The following is a 15,640-nucleotide window of genomic DNA, read 5'->3' on the forward strand; positions in this document are numbered from 1 at the left end:
AAGTTTTCCCTGATTAGAGGGAAGCCTCCACAGGAGACTGCATGTGACCAGGAGCTATAGGATCTAACTCTTAGCAGAACGCCCAGCCTCTAAGAAGCGATGGTTACTTCATGAACAAAAAAGGAGTCTCTAGCAAAGGAAAGCAGGTCTAAGGGAGAAGAGCAAAGGAACAGGGGTCACAGATGGAGAGACTGAGGACATAGTGCCCAGATTTAGATCCTGGTATTAACAAGTAGAAGGGAACTGGGCCTAGGTCTATCAGAAGATATGAAGCAATGCCTGTCAGTTTTGTTGGAGGTGGATAATGCCAGTGAGGTTATGTTTAAAAAAAAAAAAAAAAGAAACAAAAAAACAACAAAAATGTTATACATTAGGGATCTTTAAAAAGTAAGATGAATAAAAAAAAAAAGTAAGATGAGATGGGCAAATTCCTAGAGACACACAAACTACCAAACTGACACCCCCCAAAATAGAAATTCTGAATAGATCTATACCAAGAAAGGAGATTGAATCAAAAACCTCCCAATGGAAGATATTTGCAAGTGACACAGCTGATAAAGGGCTAGTATCCAAAATATACAAAGAACATACAAAACCCAAAACCCAAAAATCAAAATAATCTAATTAAAAATGGGCAGAAGACATGAACAGGCTTTTTTCCAAAGAAGATATACAGGTAGACAACAAAGATGGAAAGATGCTCAACCATCACCCATTGTCAGGGTAATGAAAATCAGTATCACAATGAGACCTCACCTCACACCTGTGAGAATGGCTAAAATCAAAAACACAAATAATAGGTGCTGGTGAGGACACTGAGAAAGGGGAACACTCCTGGACCGTTGGTGGGAATTCAAACTGATGTAGCCACCATGGAAAACAGTATGGAGGTTTCTCAAAAAAGTTAAAACTAGGGGCGCTCAGGTGGCTCAGTCTGTTAAGCGTCTGCCTTCAGCTCAGGTCATGATCCCAGGGTCCTGGGATTAAGCCCCGTGTTGGGCTCCCTGTTGAGCGGGGAACCTGCTTCTCCCTCTCCCTCAGCTGCTCCTGCTGCTTATGCTCTCTTGCTCTCTCTCCTCTCTCTCTGTCTCAAAAAAAAAAAAAAAAAAAAAAAAAAAGTTAACACCAGAACTACCCTACAATCCAGCAATCACACTACTAGGTATTTACCCAAAGAATACAAAAATACTATTTCAAGGGGATACAAACACTCTGATGTTTATAGCAGCATTAGCTACGATAGTCAAATTATAGAAGCCCCTCAAGTATCCATTGACTGATGAATGGATAAAGATGTGATATATATAAAATAGAATATTATTCAGCCATTAAAATTGAAATCTTGCCATTTGCAGCAACATGGAAGGACCTAGAGAGTATAATGCTAAGTGAAATAAGTCAATCAGAGAAAGACAAAGACCATTTGATCTCAATTATATGTGGAATTTAAGAAACAGAACAAATGAGCAAAGGGAGAAAAAGAGAAAGAGAGAGAGAGAGAGAAACCAAGAAACAGACTCTTGACTATAAAGAATACACTGCTGGTTACTAGAGGGGAGGTGGGTGGGGTGATGGGTGACATAGGTGATGGGGATTAAGAGACACACTTGTGATGAGCACTGGGTGTTGTGTGGAAGTGAAAACCTCTCAGTGAAAATTACCTCAGACCAGTGGCTTTGCTGGTGAATTTTACGAAATATTTAAAGAATTTACACTCGTGCTTCTCAAACGCTTCCAAAAAAACAGGAAGGAACACTTCCTAACCTGTTTTATGATTCTAAACTAAGTAAAAAAGAATCAAATTACTGAAATCAAAAATGAAAGTGGGAATGTTATTATCGACGTCAGAGAAATAAAAAGGATTGTGTTATGAACAGTCGTATGCCAACACACTGGATAACGTAGATGAAAGAGACCAATACCTAGACACACATGAGATACCAAAAAAGCATATGAAACAAAATTATGGTAAACTGAAAAAGGAAAAAAAATCCACCTCTCTAAACATTTTATTTTGGAGAATTTCAACTAGATCCTCGAGGGAAAGTAACACAACAAAAAACATCCACACAATCTGCCCACAACAGATACAGGAAACTCCAGGCCAGTAAGTCATGCTCTCCATGTTTGAAATTTGACAAAAGCCAAAAGTGTTGGGAACCTTTGTCTTCAGGCTTCTATGGCCCCCAGGAAGTAGAGGGAGGTCTCTCAAAGGGGCAGAACCAGCCACACCTCCCCCACCCCACCACGCCCTCACACCTGAGTGATGGGTGACAGCTGGGAGAGGGTGGGTGACACCTGCTGGGCCTGCTGCCTCCTCGCCTCCGTGCTCAGGGACAATGGGCTGACACCAGCTGGGCGATGCTGTGGTGAGGAGCCTGGTGTGCTCATCCCTGAAAGGGAGGACAGGAGAGAAGGGTGGGCATGACGCTAGCCTCCAGAGGGCTGCTCACACATCATAACTGCTGAGAACAGCCCAATCCATCAGACAGAATCCATTGTGTCCTGATCACCAAAGCCATGGTGCCCCCTCCAAGGCCTCAATACCTATGTGGGCTCTGCTCTCCTTCCTGACCCATCCCCAAGCTGCCCAACACTCTCCCACTGATCCTGCCATCTCTCCAAGAGGGGTGTCTCCCACAGGCCCTGCCAATCAGCACTTCCCTGTCTCTGGACCACCACATGATTGGCTCCCAGATAGACAGGTGACCAGACTGGCCCAATGAGAGCCTGCCCTGGGACTCTGGATGGAACTCAAGGGGGGAGGTCTGGAACTGTGTAGAGGGTGGCTGCAAGCAGAAGAGCCAGCTGGAGAATCAGGGGCTGAGGGATAAAAGCAGCACCTGAGCCCCTGATCCAGCCATACTGGTGCTTCCTGGTTTTGCAAGATAATCAATGCCTTTTCAGGATGCCTGAGTGGCTCAGTGTCTGCCTTTGGTTCACGGCAGGATTCCCCCGGGTCCAGGATCGAGTCCTGCTTTGGGCTCCCTGCATGGAGCCTGCTTCTGTCTCTGCCTATCTCTTTCTCTGTCTCTCTCATGAGTAAGTAGATAAAATCTTAAAAAACAAAACAAAACAAAACAAAACAAAACAAAACAAAAAAAAACAATGCCGCCCCCCTCCCTTTTCTTATACCTAAACTAGCTTAGGGTTTGGTTAGCTTCAAGAAAGCTGGTCCTGGGGGCACCTGGGTGGCTCAGTTAAGTGTCTGCCTTTGGCTCAGGTCATGATCTCGGGGTCCTGGGATGGAGCCCCACATCAGGCTTCCTGCTCAGTGGGAAGTCAAGTTCTCCCTCTGCCCCTCCCCCGACTCGTGCATGCTCTCTCAAATAAATCTTAAAAAAAAAAAAAAAAAAAGCTGGTCCTGTCCAGACACTGTAGTTTCTATAGAGCCTCATGCTCTCCTTATCGTCCTTCAACAAAGTTGTACTTTCCTGTCCTGTAACTGCTCCTTCAGCTTGATCTTCCACCTCCAGACCTGTGTATCTGGCAGCCCTCCCCCACCCTTCACCCCTCCACCTCATGTGCTTTCCATGCTAGACCATCAGCCCTGCTAGAAACTCAGTTACTCTTTACCTTCTTCCAATACCCCTGTTCCTGACTGAGCCCCTGCCAGGAGGGCTCCATGTTGCTCCTTTCCTCACCTCGGCCCCTGCCCTCAGCAATCCTATCCCTAGATGTGTCTGTTGTGAAGGAGCTGAGTGAGGTCAAGTTCAGTATGGCAGCAGTTGGAACCTGCTGGGTTATCCTGGGGCACTGTGCCAGAGAGGCAACAGGCCTCCTGATGCTTGGGAGAGCCCTGGGGGCTTGGCCTGATCTCCCAGACTTGGTTTCCTTATCCTTGAGATGGAAATGATAACAGCCACCCTCAAGAGTTCACTGCAAGGGCTGTAATGAGACTGGGAGCAGGCTCTGAAGACAGTCTGGCCTGCAGTCAAGGCAGATGCAGGAGCCTGACTCACCCAGGGTAGCTGGGCCCATTCTGCTGAGGGCATCAGATCAACCTTGTTCCAGCGGGTGAGACAGCAGGTTCACAGGCCAGTGGGAAGGCACCCAGCACACACCGAGGGGAGATGACAGGCAGCCTTCTCTCCACCCAGGGCAGCTGCTCACTGGGGCTGTGTCATCTGTGTGCGGCAAGCCTGGTCACGCCTGCACTTCCCCTCGGGCGCCCTGGCAGCTCCACTTAGCCAGGCACTTCAGGAGGGTCTGGCACCACTGAGTGCTCCCAAGGCACAGCCCCAGATTCTAGGTTATGCACAGACCTTGGGGACCAGAATCAGGCTGCTGCAGACACAGCAACATCAAGGAGGAGCCTTGACAAGAACCCTGAGCAGAAAGAGCCCAGGAGATGCCTGGTCAGAGAAGAGTCAGGACCACGTTCGACTGGCGGGTGGGCTGGGGCAAGGGGCAGGTCAGTCAGGGCTGCTCCCTCTCCTTCTCCAAGTGTCCACTGCCTCCTATGTCCTTCAGGCTGAAAACACCCACATCCAGGGAGCAGATGTCAGGGCTTGGTAATAAGCAGCAGAGGCAAATGTCAGGAGAGGGTCAGTGGGGCAATAGGGGCCTGTGGCAAACTGGACCATGTGAAGGCACAGGACCTCAACCCACCACTGCTGGGCCTTCTGATTCTTCAAGAGAAGCCAGGAATCCAGAGTTTTAAATGCACTCTCCTGATTTTTAAATGTTGATTCAAACATCACGCACCCAACTGTGGGTCAGACAAAATACACCGGTAGGCTGGATCTGGCACTTGGGCTGCCAGCCTCTGTCTATCCAGAATACAAGGGAGTTTTTAATCCTCTGCTGGGCTGCAGAGTGAGCTCCTGGTCTCACACTGGGCGGCCACCACCCCAGGAGAGGCCAGTTGGGCCAGGAGGGTGGACGGATGCCTTGCTGTTGAATTCCTTTTGGCAACCTGGATCACCTTTGGGAAAAGGAGTGAGGCCAGCTGGAAGGGAAGTCTGGGGAGGGCAGGGAGAGCTGCCAGGGGAGGGCAGGCCAGGTGGCAGGGGCCCAGCCTGAGGCACGCAAGCCTTGTGTGCGGGGCCGGCAGGCCTCAGAGCTGTGCCAGGAGGACCTGGGCCTGCCCTCCTCCAGGTTCTGGCCAACAACCAGGAAAACGACCTCAGCAAATGTTTAAGAGGACGAGAGGGGCCGCTGTCTCCCTGGCGGCAGAAGCCTCCCATTCTTCTCGGGGCTCACGTTCGATTGGCGGGTGGGCTGGGGCAGGGGGCGGGGCGGGGAGGCGATCACCACGTGTGCCAGGGGCCAGCGGCTCAGCTTGATTTAAAATGTGCCCAGAAAGCAAAGCCCCTGCCAGGCGAGCTGCTAGAGCGGCAGGTTCGCAAACAACTGAACACATGTCAGACATTACGGGGCTGACGCTCCCAGCCAGGCGGGCCAGGGTCTGGGCCCCACGCTCGGGGTCTGCGCTTGCTCCTGCGTCTATGGCTTTCACATGTGTTGTGTTTTCCTGTGCTTGTTTAGACTCGGCGTGGGCCAGAGGTGCATAGCTCCCGGGTGGGCGCTGGGGGGCTGCCAAGGACCCTCTGGAGGGGGGCGTGGTGCTCTGGAGGCCACGGCGAGACATGAGGAGAAAGATGGGGGGGCCAGGAAACAGTGGTGTCTGCACAAGGGGGCCCTCCCACCGGCATCCGCAGAGCCAACCTTCTGATTTCTTGCTTTGCACAGGCCTGTGTGGATGTGCTGCCTGCCCACCCACATCTCAGGGGGTCATGGGTCTCAGGCTCCCCTGCCTCTGCTCGTTTGGTCTTTTAGGCCTTCCCTGGGTCAGGGGCACAGTGGGGGCTGGCGCCCTCTGCCTGGTGGCTGAGCCTGGGTGGGCCTGGGGCCAGCAGTGCAAAAGCAAAAACAGCCTTGGTGCTGTTAGACTAGGGTCCTGCTCCTCTCCACACTGTTCTGGCCTCCATTTCCTTGTCTGGAAACTGAGAAACACTTGCACCATCCTCAACAACCCTCACTTGCCTCTGGCCCTGTCAGCACCAAAGCCAGGAATGACTCCAAGCTCCTCAAGTTCCTCTGCTCCCCACATTAACCCAGCTCTCAGGCCAGCCAACCTCACTGGCAAGTCTCTCTAGAGCATTCGATGGGGCCCTGCCCTGGCACCGCTGCCCCTCCTGATGGTCCATTCTCCTCAGGCAGCCGCATGGGCTGTGGCCAATGGGAATCTGAGTATGTGATTCTCCCTCAGAAAATCCTGCATGGTGCTGCCCACCAAACTTGGGGCAGAGGTGTGACAGGCAGATGGACAGAGTGAGCATTGGCTCCCAGGCAGGATGGAGGGCACAGCAAGGTGGTGCTCTCACTGGCTGCCAAGTCCTGACATGTGTGGACTCACAGAGGAGCCCCCCACAGCCCATCCTGCCTGTCCCACCACAAGGCTGTCGGGGCTGCCCTATCTCCTTCCTGGATGCAAATCCGCACATTCTACATCAACATGGGTGCAAGAAACATGGCGGGGGGTACATAGGGGTCATAGTGGGGACACAGGAGAGGTAGGCCTGACCCGGGAACAGATGAGAGCAAAGCAGTGACTCAAGAGCAGCAGAGTGAATACAGCAAAGTAATGCAGGGTGAGAGACTGGGGGTGAGGGTGTGTAGGCAGGGAGCCAAGACGGCTCATGGAGAAAAAGAGGTATAAGTGGGCATGGAGTGGGCAGGGGGTCCTGCAGCCACCTGGAGGAATAGAAGGACTGTAAGAGAGGAGCAGCATGTGCCAAGGCCCTAAGATGAGCTCACTGGCTGCAGAGGAGATGGGGGGGGGGGCAGGGGTAGGGGTGGGGACGGGAGACCAAATTGGAGGATAAAGTGGACCTCCCAAGCCCCAGGGGTCTCAGGTTTTCAACAGGAGGGAGCTGAGGACCACTGCAAGGTCCCGAGCAGACAACATGAGGCGATAGCCATTCCAGGTAAGAAAAGGCTGGGAGTTGGAGGGTCGGGTAGGGGGCAGGCAGGTGGAGGCCATGCAAAGTGGAGTGGGTCCAAGTTGGGTCGGGTCCTAATTCTGGGGCTGACAGGATGCATCAACAGGTCAGGGCAGGCAAGAGAACACAGGAATCAAGCCACTGGAAAACAGTACTGCTCGTCCCCAGGGGAGCAGGATTGGGGCAGCACAAGGGGGCCCTCCCACCGGCATCCCCAGAGCCAACCTTCTAATTTTTTGCTTCACACAGATGTGGGTGGGCAGGCAGCACATCCTGGGAGACATTAGGATGGTGAGGGGCCCGTGGGATATTCCCATGGACATGGCTGGTGTGTCCCAAGCAGATGGACACCATTAACCACTGGATGGGAGGGTGTGTGGAGGGAGCAGGTCAGGACTGGTTCGGTCCCTCTGGGAAGAGCTGAAGACAAGGGGAGGCAGGGGGAATGCTGGTCAAACCCTTGGGGACTCCCATCCTAGAATGTTCTGGACTCACCCCGACTCTCTGAAGCCCCCAATATACCCTCAGAACCACTGTCTGATCCCTGGGGACCTCATGAGTTTTCCCACCCCCTAGGCCTTTGCCAAGGCTGTGCCTTCTACCTGAAATGCCAAGCCCCTGTGGTAGGTTCTGCCTCCCATTCCATGCCCAGCACTCTAGATGTCACTCTGCTAAATCACCATTCAAACCCATCTGTCATCTTCACTAGATGTTGAGCTCTGCCAGGGAAGGAAGTTCTCCCACCGCCCGGCCTGGCCTTACCCTGGCTGGCGCCGCCGATGCCCAGATGAGTCAGGTTGGCTGCAAGGTTGCCGGTGCTGCTGGAGCTGCTGAGCGCAGGGAAGGTGGGCTCCTCAGGGTCCAGTGGGGTCGGGAGGGGGGAGGGGAAGTGTATGTTGGTCAGGTCAGGCAGGGAGCCCCCTGTGTTGTGGGTGGCGGGGATCAGGGCTGTAGTGTTTTCCTGGTCAGCGGATGGAAAGATGCTGGGGGGAAGGCCAGACAGAGGGGGGAGGTGAGCTCTCGCCCCGGCCCATTCTCCCCTAGAAACTATGGCGGGGGGTGGGGGGAGACTGTGCCAAAACACTAGGGGGCACAAAATGGTACCCGGAGATTAGGTGCTGCCATGATCAGAAATGACTGTCAACCTGCACCTCCAAGGGGACATTAGGAAGCAACCTCTCTATGCAGGATAGGGGGCTGGGGTGAGGGTCCTCCTGCTGCCCAGGGGACAGGGTCTATCTGATGAGCTCTCAAGCTGGGGCTGAATGTATGTGTGTGGGTGTCTCAGCTACCGCAAGCAGGGAGGGGTATGTGGGCCCCTTTTCCCTGCACCCCCCAACACCCCTCGGCCCCGGACAAGGCTTGTTGGATAGCTGCCAGCGGTAGGGCAGCCCTCTTTTCAGGACTTGCAGCCTCCTGAGTGGACGGGAAGTCCTGGGGTCATCTAAACAGCCCCAAGAGCCCTGGGCATGCAGGGTGGGCCCTGCTGAGACTTACTTGATCCCAGGGACCTCACAGGACTTGGGCCTGGACCCCGTCTGAAAGAGAAGACAGCAGAGGCTGAGCAGACCTCTTGGTGCACTGTAGCTCCTCAGGGCGCAGCTAACTCTACCAGAAGGGCTGAAGATGCTCAACAAAAAGAGAGTTTATCAGGTCCCAGAATGTCTCACAAACCAGAACCAGGTGGCCCTGAAGGCAAAGGGACCTGTCCCAGACATGCCTAGGGGCAAAACCAAGTCTTCTATGAAAAGGAGCCTCTACAGCTCCCACCTCCAGCTTCTGACCTTGGTGGCAGGCAGACAGGCACATCCCAGCCTAGCTCTGCCTGTCCCTAAGGTGGACACAGCAGAGGGGTGACATAGTCCCTTGTCAGAGCAGGCATTTGGGAAGAACATGGCTTGTCCACTCTTCACACCTGAAAACCCTAGGGGCATGCCACAGCTGTTAGACACCAGCTCAGCAATGGGGCCACTGGAAACCCTGACACCCTGAGGCCAATCCATTCCATTTCCAGATCAGAGCCAGTAGGGCTCCTGGGAACAGAGCTGCCTCTGCTCAGCATCCATTTGTGTATAATAGACAAGTACCTCATGCGGGGCAGCATGAAGATACAGAGGGCGCTGTCCATGCCCCTAGCTGATCCACCTACCAGTGGTCCCTCAGCTGTGGCTCCCACAGGGACCCATGGTGCTGTATGTGCTCCCATGCCCTCACCACCTGAGGGTGAAGGCTCTGGCTGCCCTGTGGTCTATGGAAAGGGTCCCAGGGAAACCTTGCCGGCAGCAAGGCCCTCGTTTCCTCCTCTTGAGCTGGGACCATGATGCCACCGGAGAACTGCAGGCTCTAGGTAGACCCCCTAGATGCTCATTCAAGGACAAAGGAGGGTACTCTTCAGATGGTGGCAGACATGACTGGACAGGGCCTACGTGCTGATGGAGGGCTCCAGCTGTGTCACATTCCATAATTCCCTATTCGCCTCGCAGGCCCTCAGGCTGATGTGTTCTTTAGGGATTACCAGACATAAGAAGGTGGATGCACGGCAGAGGGCTGGGCTGGCGGCCTCTCTGTGCATGCCTAGCGTGCGCGTGGTGGTGAAAGGCGGTGTGCTGGCAGTGACTGAGGAAGCTGAGGGGTGGTGTGTGACCAGCAGTGTTAAGCCTCTGCAGAGAATGCCAGAGGAACAGGTTTCTACTTGGCCACGGACTCCTTAATTCTGTGAGTAAACACTCACTTCATTACCGGATTTTTGCAAAGCATGATGACAATGCTTTCTAAAGAATCTTTTCAAAAGCATTCCATGAACATTATGGAGATAACAGTAGATTTCTAAACAGTATTAAAAATTCACCCATCATTGCCCCCCAACCCGAGCCTCACCCCACTCCCAACAAATCCAATGGAATTCCTTTACTGACATCTTACAGACACATCATTTCACATACTAGTTAGAAGTTGAGCCACAATGCTGGGTTCTGCCAACTTTTTCTCACTCCCAGGATGTCAAGTGTGTTTGTACCAACACTCACCATCTTCACTATATGGCTCAGCAGCACATACAGCTACTCATAAGGACCCTGATGTCCGTCCTTATCCATTCCTCTGCAACTACATATTTCAATTGCTTTTCAGTTTTGTTGGGGTTGTTAGAATTCTTTTTGAGTGCGTTTTTCCCCCGAATATGAAAATCATCCGTATTCCCTGTGCAAAACTGGAACATGCAGACAGGGATAAGGGCTGTTGGTGGCACCCACACCTGCCACGCAAGACGACACGCCCCCTCCCCTTGCAGGTCTCCCTAGGCATCTGGGTATAGACAGGCATACCTTGAAGATACTGTGGGTTCAGTTCCAGACCACCCCAATAAGGCAAATGTACCAGTAAAGTCAAATGAATTTTTGATTTCCTGGTGCATATAAAAGTTATGTTTACCCTATCCCTCAATTGAAGTATACAAGAGCAGTATGTCTAAAAAAAACAAAACAAAACAAAAAAACAACAAAAAAAACCCTTATGTACCTTAATTACTTTATTGCTAAATATATTGATCATCATCTGAGCTTTTGGTGAGTTGTAATCACTGATCAAACATCACAAGACAAAAATAATAATAATGAAAAAATGTGAACAACTGTGAGCATCACCAGAATGTGACAGAGACACAACGTGAGAAAATTGCTGTTGGAAAAACCACACTGATACTCATGCTCAACACAGGATTGTCACAAACCTTCAACTTGTAAAAACCATAGCACAATAAAGAAAAGTGCAATAAAATGTCCATTTCTAAATTTTGTATGCCTTTCTAAATAGCTTTATCCTGTTCTTTCCAGACAGTATATTATCAGGAGTGTCACTCATGACCTCTACAGCCATACCACCCTGAACACACCCGATCTCATCTGATCTCAGAAGCTAAGTAGGGTCAGACCTGGTTAGTGCTTGGATGGGAGGAGTGTCACTTATGCCTTTAAAATTCCTTCAAAAATCCCAACTCTAGGGGTGCCTGGGTGCCTCAGTCAGTTAAACATCTGACTCTTGATCTCAGTTCAAGTCTTGATCTCAGGGTCAAGAGTTCAAGCCCTGCATTGGGACATGGGGCCTACATTAAAACAAACAAACAAAAAATCCCAACTCCATGGGATGCCTGGGTGGCTCAGCAGTTGAGGATCTGCCTTCGGCTCAGGGCATGATCCCAGAGTTCTGGGATCAAGTCCCACATTGGGCTGTCTGCATGGAGCCTGCTTCTCCCTCTGCCTATGTCTCTGCCTCTCTCTCTCTCTCTCTCTGTGTGTGTGTGTCTCTCATGAATAAATAAATAAAAATATTTAAAAAAGGGATCCCTGGGTGGCTCAGAGGTTTGGCGCCTGCCTTCGGCCCAGGGCATGATCCTGGAGTCCCAGGATTGAGTCCCATGTGGTGGCTCAGAGGTTTGGCGCCTGCCTTTGGCCCAGGGCATGATCCTAGAGTCCCAGGACTGAGTCCCATGTCAGGCTCCTTGCATTGGAGCCTGCTTCTCCCTCTGCCTGTGTCTCTGCCTCTCTGCCTCTCTCTCTCTCTCTCTTTCTCTCTCTCTCTGTGTGTGTCTCTAATGAATAAATAAATAAATAAAATCTTAAACAAAAATATCCCAACTCCACATATGTGGAGCTTTCCATATGAGGGACTGAGGATAATTTCCTTATGAATCCCCCACTGTTGAACATTCAGGTTGTTTCCAGTTGATTTTAAAAGCTCTGAACACACACGTTTGAGGAACACGTCAGTGTGTGCTCATTTGTCACCTCCTGACGATTTCCTGGAGGGGGATGAACAATTCATGTTGTTGCCCCATTCACCACAACTTGACCAGCAACAGGTTGTAGGTATTTTTTTTTTTTTAATATTCAAAATAACTTTAGTGTTAAGTGCATTCTGTACTATTCAAATTCTTTGAAATCTATATTCTAGAACATGAGAAATTTGTTTCTGGACCTGGAAATAATACAGAAATTCCAATTCAATTGGAAATTCCAAGTAGACTTTGTAGTTTAATAAAAGTTGTAGTTATTGGGCAGATGAATATAAGTTTTTTTTTTTTAAGATTTTATTTATTTATTCATGAGAGACAGAAAGAGGCAGAGACATACGCAGAGGGAAAAGCAGGCTCCTCACAGGGAGCCTGATGCGGGACTCAATCCCGGAACCCCGGGATCAAACCCGGAGCCAAAGACAGATGCTCAACCGCTGAGCCACTCAGGCATCCCAGATGAATGTAACTTTAAGGATGACTGTCAACATGTATAAACACTGACAATTACCCAATACTATGGGTTAGCAGAAAGATCAAAGGTTACGAACTAGGAGGTATAGGTTCTAAACCCTGAGTATCTTTACAGCCTTGGACAAACCACTTAAATCTCCAGAGCTTCAGCTTTTTTTTAAAGCTATAACTGACTTATAATATTGTATTAGTCTTCGGTTATTATGATTCAGTATTTGCATATATTGTGAAATGATCTCCATAGTAAGTCTAGTTAACAGCCAATACCACACATAAAAATATGGAGCATTTCATGAATTTGTGTGTCATTCTTGTGCAGTGGCCATGCTAAGTTCTATATCATTCCAATTTTAGTATATGTGATGCCAAAGAAAACAAGTATTTTAACTTTTCTTGGTTTCTGCCAGTGTAACAAGCCTGTCGTCCATGTTAAATAGGCCGATACAACTGGTCATCTGAGTGAGGTTCACACTTCAGGGAAGGCAAAACTTCCCTGATGTGCTATTTCGTCACTTTCGGCCAGGCTATGCTTGAATAAAAAGATCAAGAAGGAAAATTGTTTTTGAAAGCCCTTAGACTCTTACCTTCTTGGTGTCCCATGCTTGCTTAGAAAGATTCTTATCTGTCTCTGATGTGGTTTCCTCCATTCCTGGAACTGTTAATAGTAAGACTAGGGTGGGGTGGGGTGGGGGAGAGAAGGATAATCAGAACCTTTTTACTTTGAAGCTATGTCGCACCAAGCGAAGAGCTCCTTTGACATATACAGTCACAATCCTGACACAAATGTAACTGCCCCAACAGTAACTTCTGGGGATTGCACTAAAGCACAAGAAAGAATTTGATTCAAAGCAAAACAAAAACACTTAAAATAAGTCAGTGGCTCTGTCAGTTGAGTGTCTGACTCTTGGTTTCAGTTCATGTCATAATCTCAGGGTTGTGGGATTGAGCCCCAAGTTGGGCTCTGCATTCAGTGGGAAGTCTGCTTGGGATTCTCTCTCTCCCTGTCCCTCTGTCCCTGCCCATGCTTAAGTGCATGCATACTCTGTCAAATAAATAAATCTAAAAAAAAATAAATAAGTCAGAGACCCTGTGACTTAAAAAGAAATGAAAATATGGGGATCCCGGGGATCCCTGGGTGGCTCAGCGGTTTGGCGCCTGCCTTTGGCCCAGGGCGTGATCCTGGAGTCCCGGGATCGAGTCCTGCGTCGGGCTCTCGGCATGGAGCCTGCTTCTCCCTCCTCCTGTGTCTCTGCATCTCTCTATGTCTATCATAAATAAATAAATAAATCTTTAAAAAAAATGGGGATCCCTGGGTGGCTCAGTGGTTTAGCGCCTGCCTTTGGCCCAGGGCATGGTCCTGGGGTCCTGGGATGGAGTCCCACATTGGGGTCTGTTTCTCCCTCTGCCTGTGTCTCAGTCTTTCTCTGTGTCTATCATGAATAAATAAATAAAATCTTTTAAAAAAAATGAAAATAGGAGCCCTGGAGCTGAGGACATGTATCAATTCTGCCGCCCATGGGACCAACCCAGGCCTTGGAGGCCTTCAGGTTGCAGAGAACAGCAGAGAAATCCTCCTTCCCTCCTTGCCCCACCCACCACCTTGGAGTCACCTGCCTCCTAGCCCATGATGTTCAATGTCAGTGTGGGGCTGGTTGATCTATTCATTGTAGCAAATTAGTTGCAATGCCAGCCAGCCCTACAGGAGGAGAGGAGGGGAGGGAAGGTCTGAGGAACTAGACAGGCATCCTTTAAGGCCCTGGAACCAGCTATGCCTGAAGGCCCCTTTCTTTGGACCTTTTGGTTAAGGTGGGATTAAACATTTTCTTTATGAGTCCCAGTTTCTTTCTGCCTCTTGGAGGTTTAGTCTTTTACTTGCAATAGAGCCATACTGAACCACAGGCAGATGGGTCAACTCTTTTTTTTTTTTTTTAAATTTACTCATAGAGACACACACACACAGAGAGGCAGAGACACAGGCAGAGGGAGAAGCGGGCTCCATGCAGGGAGCCTGACATGGAACTCGATCCCAGGTCTCAAGGATCACACCCAGGGCCGTAGGTGGTGCTAAACCGCTGAGCCACTGGGGCTGCTCAACTCCTTCTTCTTAAAACCTAGAGAGACCAACTATAGCAGGTGGGAGGGAAGCCAGGCTAACTCCCTACCCTGTCACTGCTTGGGTCCCTCCTAAAGAAACAAGGGCAGTGACATGTCTCCCCTCTCCCCTCAAGGACAACTGGACTCTGAGCGGCCAAGGGCCCCTGGGTTGCAGCTCCCCTCCATGGTCACAGAGTCCCAAGGAATAATGACACTTGCCCTGGAAAGCCTATCTTGAAAGTCTCATTTTCTTGGGGAACCCACCAAGGAGACAGTATCCTCAGATCTGCTCCCAGTTTTGGAAGAGGAGGGAAGAGGAAAGCACCAGGTGCCCTGTCCTCTTCACTCTTGGGGCATCTGGAATCAGCACTTTTATTATAGAGATAGTTCCTTCTATAATCTCACCTTCCCGTCCGATGAGCAGTGATCCCTGGAAGGTGGCATGTGGACAGCCCTACCACTCTGCATGTGCAGAGCTCACTTAGAGAGGAGACTAAGCAAGAGGTGGGAAAGAACCAGCCCCATTTCCCCCCACAGTAGGCAGAAGGGGCCCAGGGTCTGTGAACAAGGAGGGTTCTGAGCTGCAGAGCCAGAAAATGGTCCAGTGGGAAGTCCTAGATTGAGCTCCACCTAAAGCTGAACATCTGGCTCTGGACTGCTTGGTCATGAGTTGATAAATGCCTCCTTTTTGCTTGGGCTTGCTGCCCCCTACAATGAAAGAACCAGGAAGGCCCACATACTATGTGGCCATGCCCTGAATTCATGAATGGAAGCCAACATGTGTTTGCAGGAGCTGTTTTCTCTGCCTAGAAAACTCCTATGCGCTCTTCAAAACCCAACTCAGGCAGCATCATCTCTGAAAATTTTCAAGCCACTCCCCTTGTCCCACAGTAGCACCCACTGACCCTGCCTTTGCAGATCTGTCCACTTATGAGGTTGTGACCTCTGGGAGCACAGGGACCACCCATTGGACTCGCTTGAACCAAGGAAACATGCCCATGTGCCCTGCCAATACCTCTTTTCTGGTGTGCATCCTGGGACCCGCCTGTAAAGGGCTCTGGCTGGGTGGGTGTCATTGTGCTCTGGTGCAGGGCAGAGTCAGAATTGGTCCTGAGGAGAGAAGAGAGACAGTGAGCCTTGGCTCCAAAGGGGACAATGGAATTGTCCTGGCCCCACTCTATCCATGACATGCTGAACAGGACAGGGTGGGAATAGTGGGTTATATATGTGAGCTGTTTTGCATAAAACGCTAAGGACAGTGTTCTCAAAAGGACCACAGGAGTGACCATGATTTTCATCTAAAAAGCCAGGTGAAGACAAAAAACTGCAGAAGAGATGT

At 50.3% G+C, this 15,640-nt stretch overlaps 1 protein-coding gene and 1 non-coding gene across 10 annotated transcripts in view; both read right to left on the reverse strand.

The window, feature by feature from the left end:
- The window catches only part of CRTC1 (CREB regulated transcription coactivator 1), a 78,186-nt gene that overhangs the window by 14,292 nt on the left and 48,254 nt on the right, over positions 1 to 15,640 (reverse strand). For all 9 annotated transcript variants that reach the window (XM_072721168.1, XM_025989596.2, XM_072721167.1 and 6 more), the window contains 5 exons: positions 15,317 to 15,411; positions 12,792 to 12,877; positions 8,445 to 8,485; positions 7,710 to 7,930; positions 2,260 to 2,393 (listed from right to left, as the gene is read on the reverse strand). In XM_072721168.1, the coding sequence (XP_072577269.1) occupies positions 2,260 to 2,393; positions 7,710 to 7,930; positions 8,445 to 8,485; positions 12,792 to 12,877; positions 15,317 to 15,411 (577 nt within the window). The remainder of the gene's footprint in view (positions 1 to 2,259; positions 2,394 to 7,709; positions 7,931 to 8,444; positions 8,486 to 12,791; positions 12,878 to 15,316; positions 15,412 to 15,640) is intronic.
- Positions 12,482 to 12,583, reverse strand: LOC112913332 (U6 spliceosomal RNA). The gene has a single exon (XR_003233663.1). It is a non-coding gene; the product is annotated as a U6 spliceosomal RNA (small nuclear RNA).

This window comes from Vulpes vulpes, chromosome 9 (assembly GCF_048418805.1).
Source record: "Vulpes vulpes isolate BD-2025 chromosome 9, VulVul3, whole genome shotgun sequence".
Lineage (NCBI taxonomy): Eukaryota > Metazoa > Chordata > Mammalia > Carnivora > Canidae > Vulpes > Vulpes vulpes.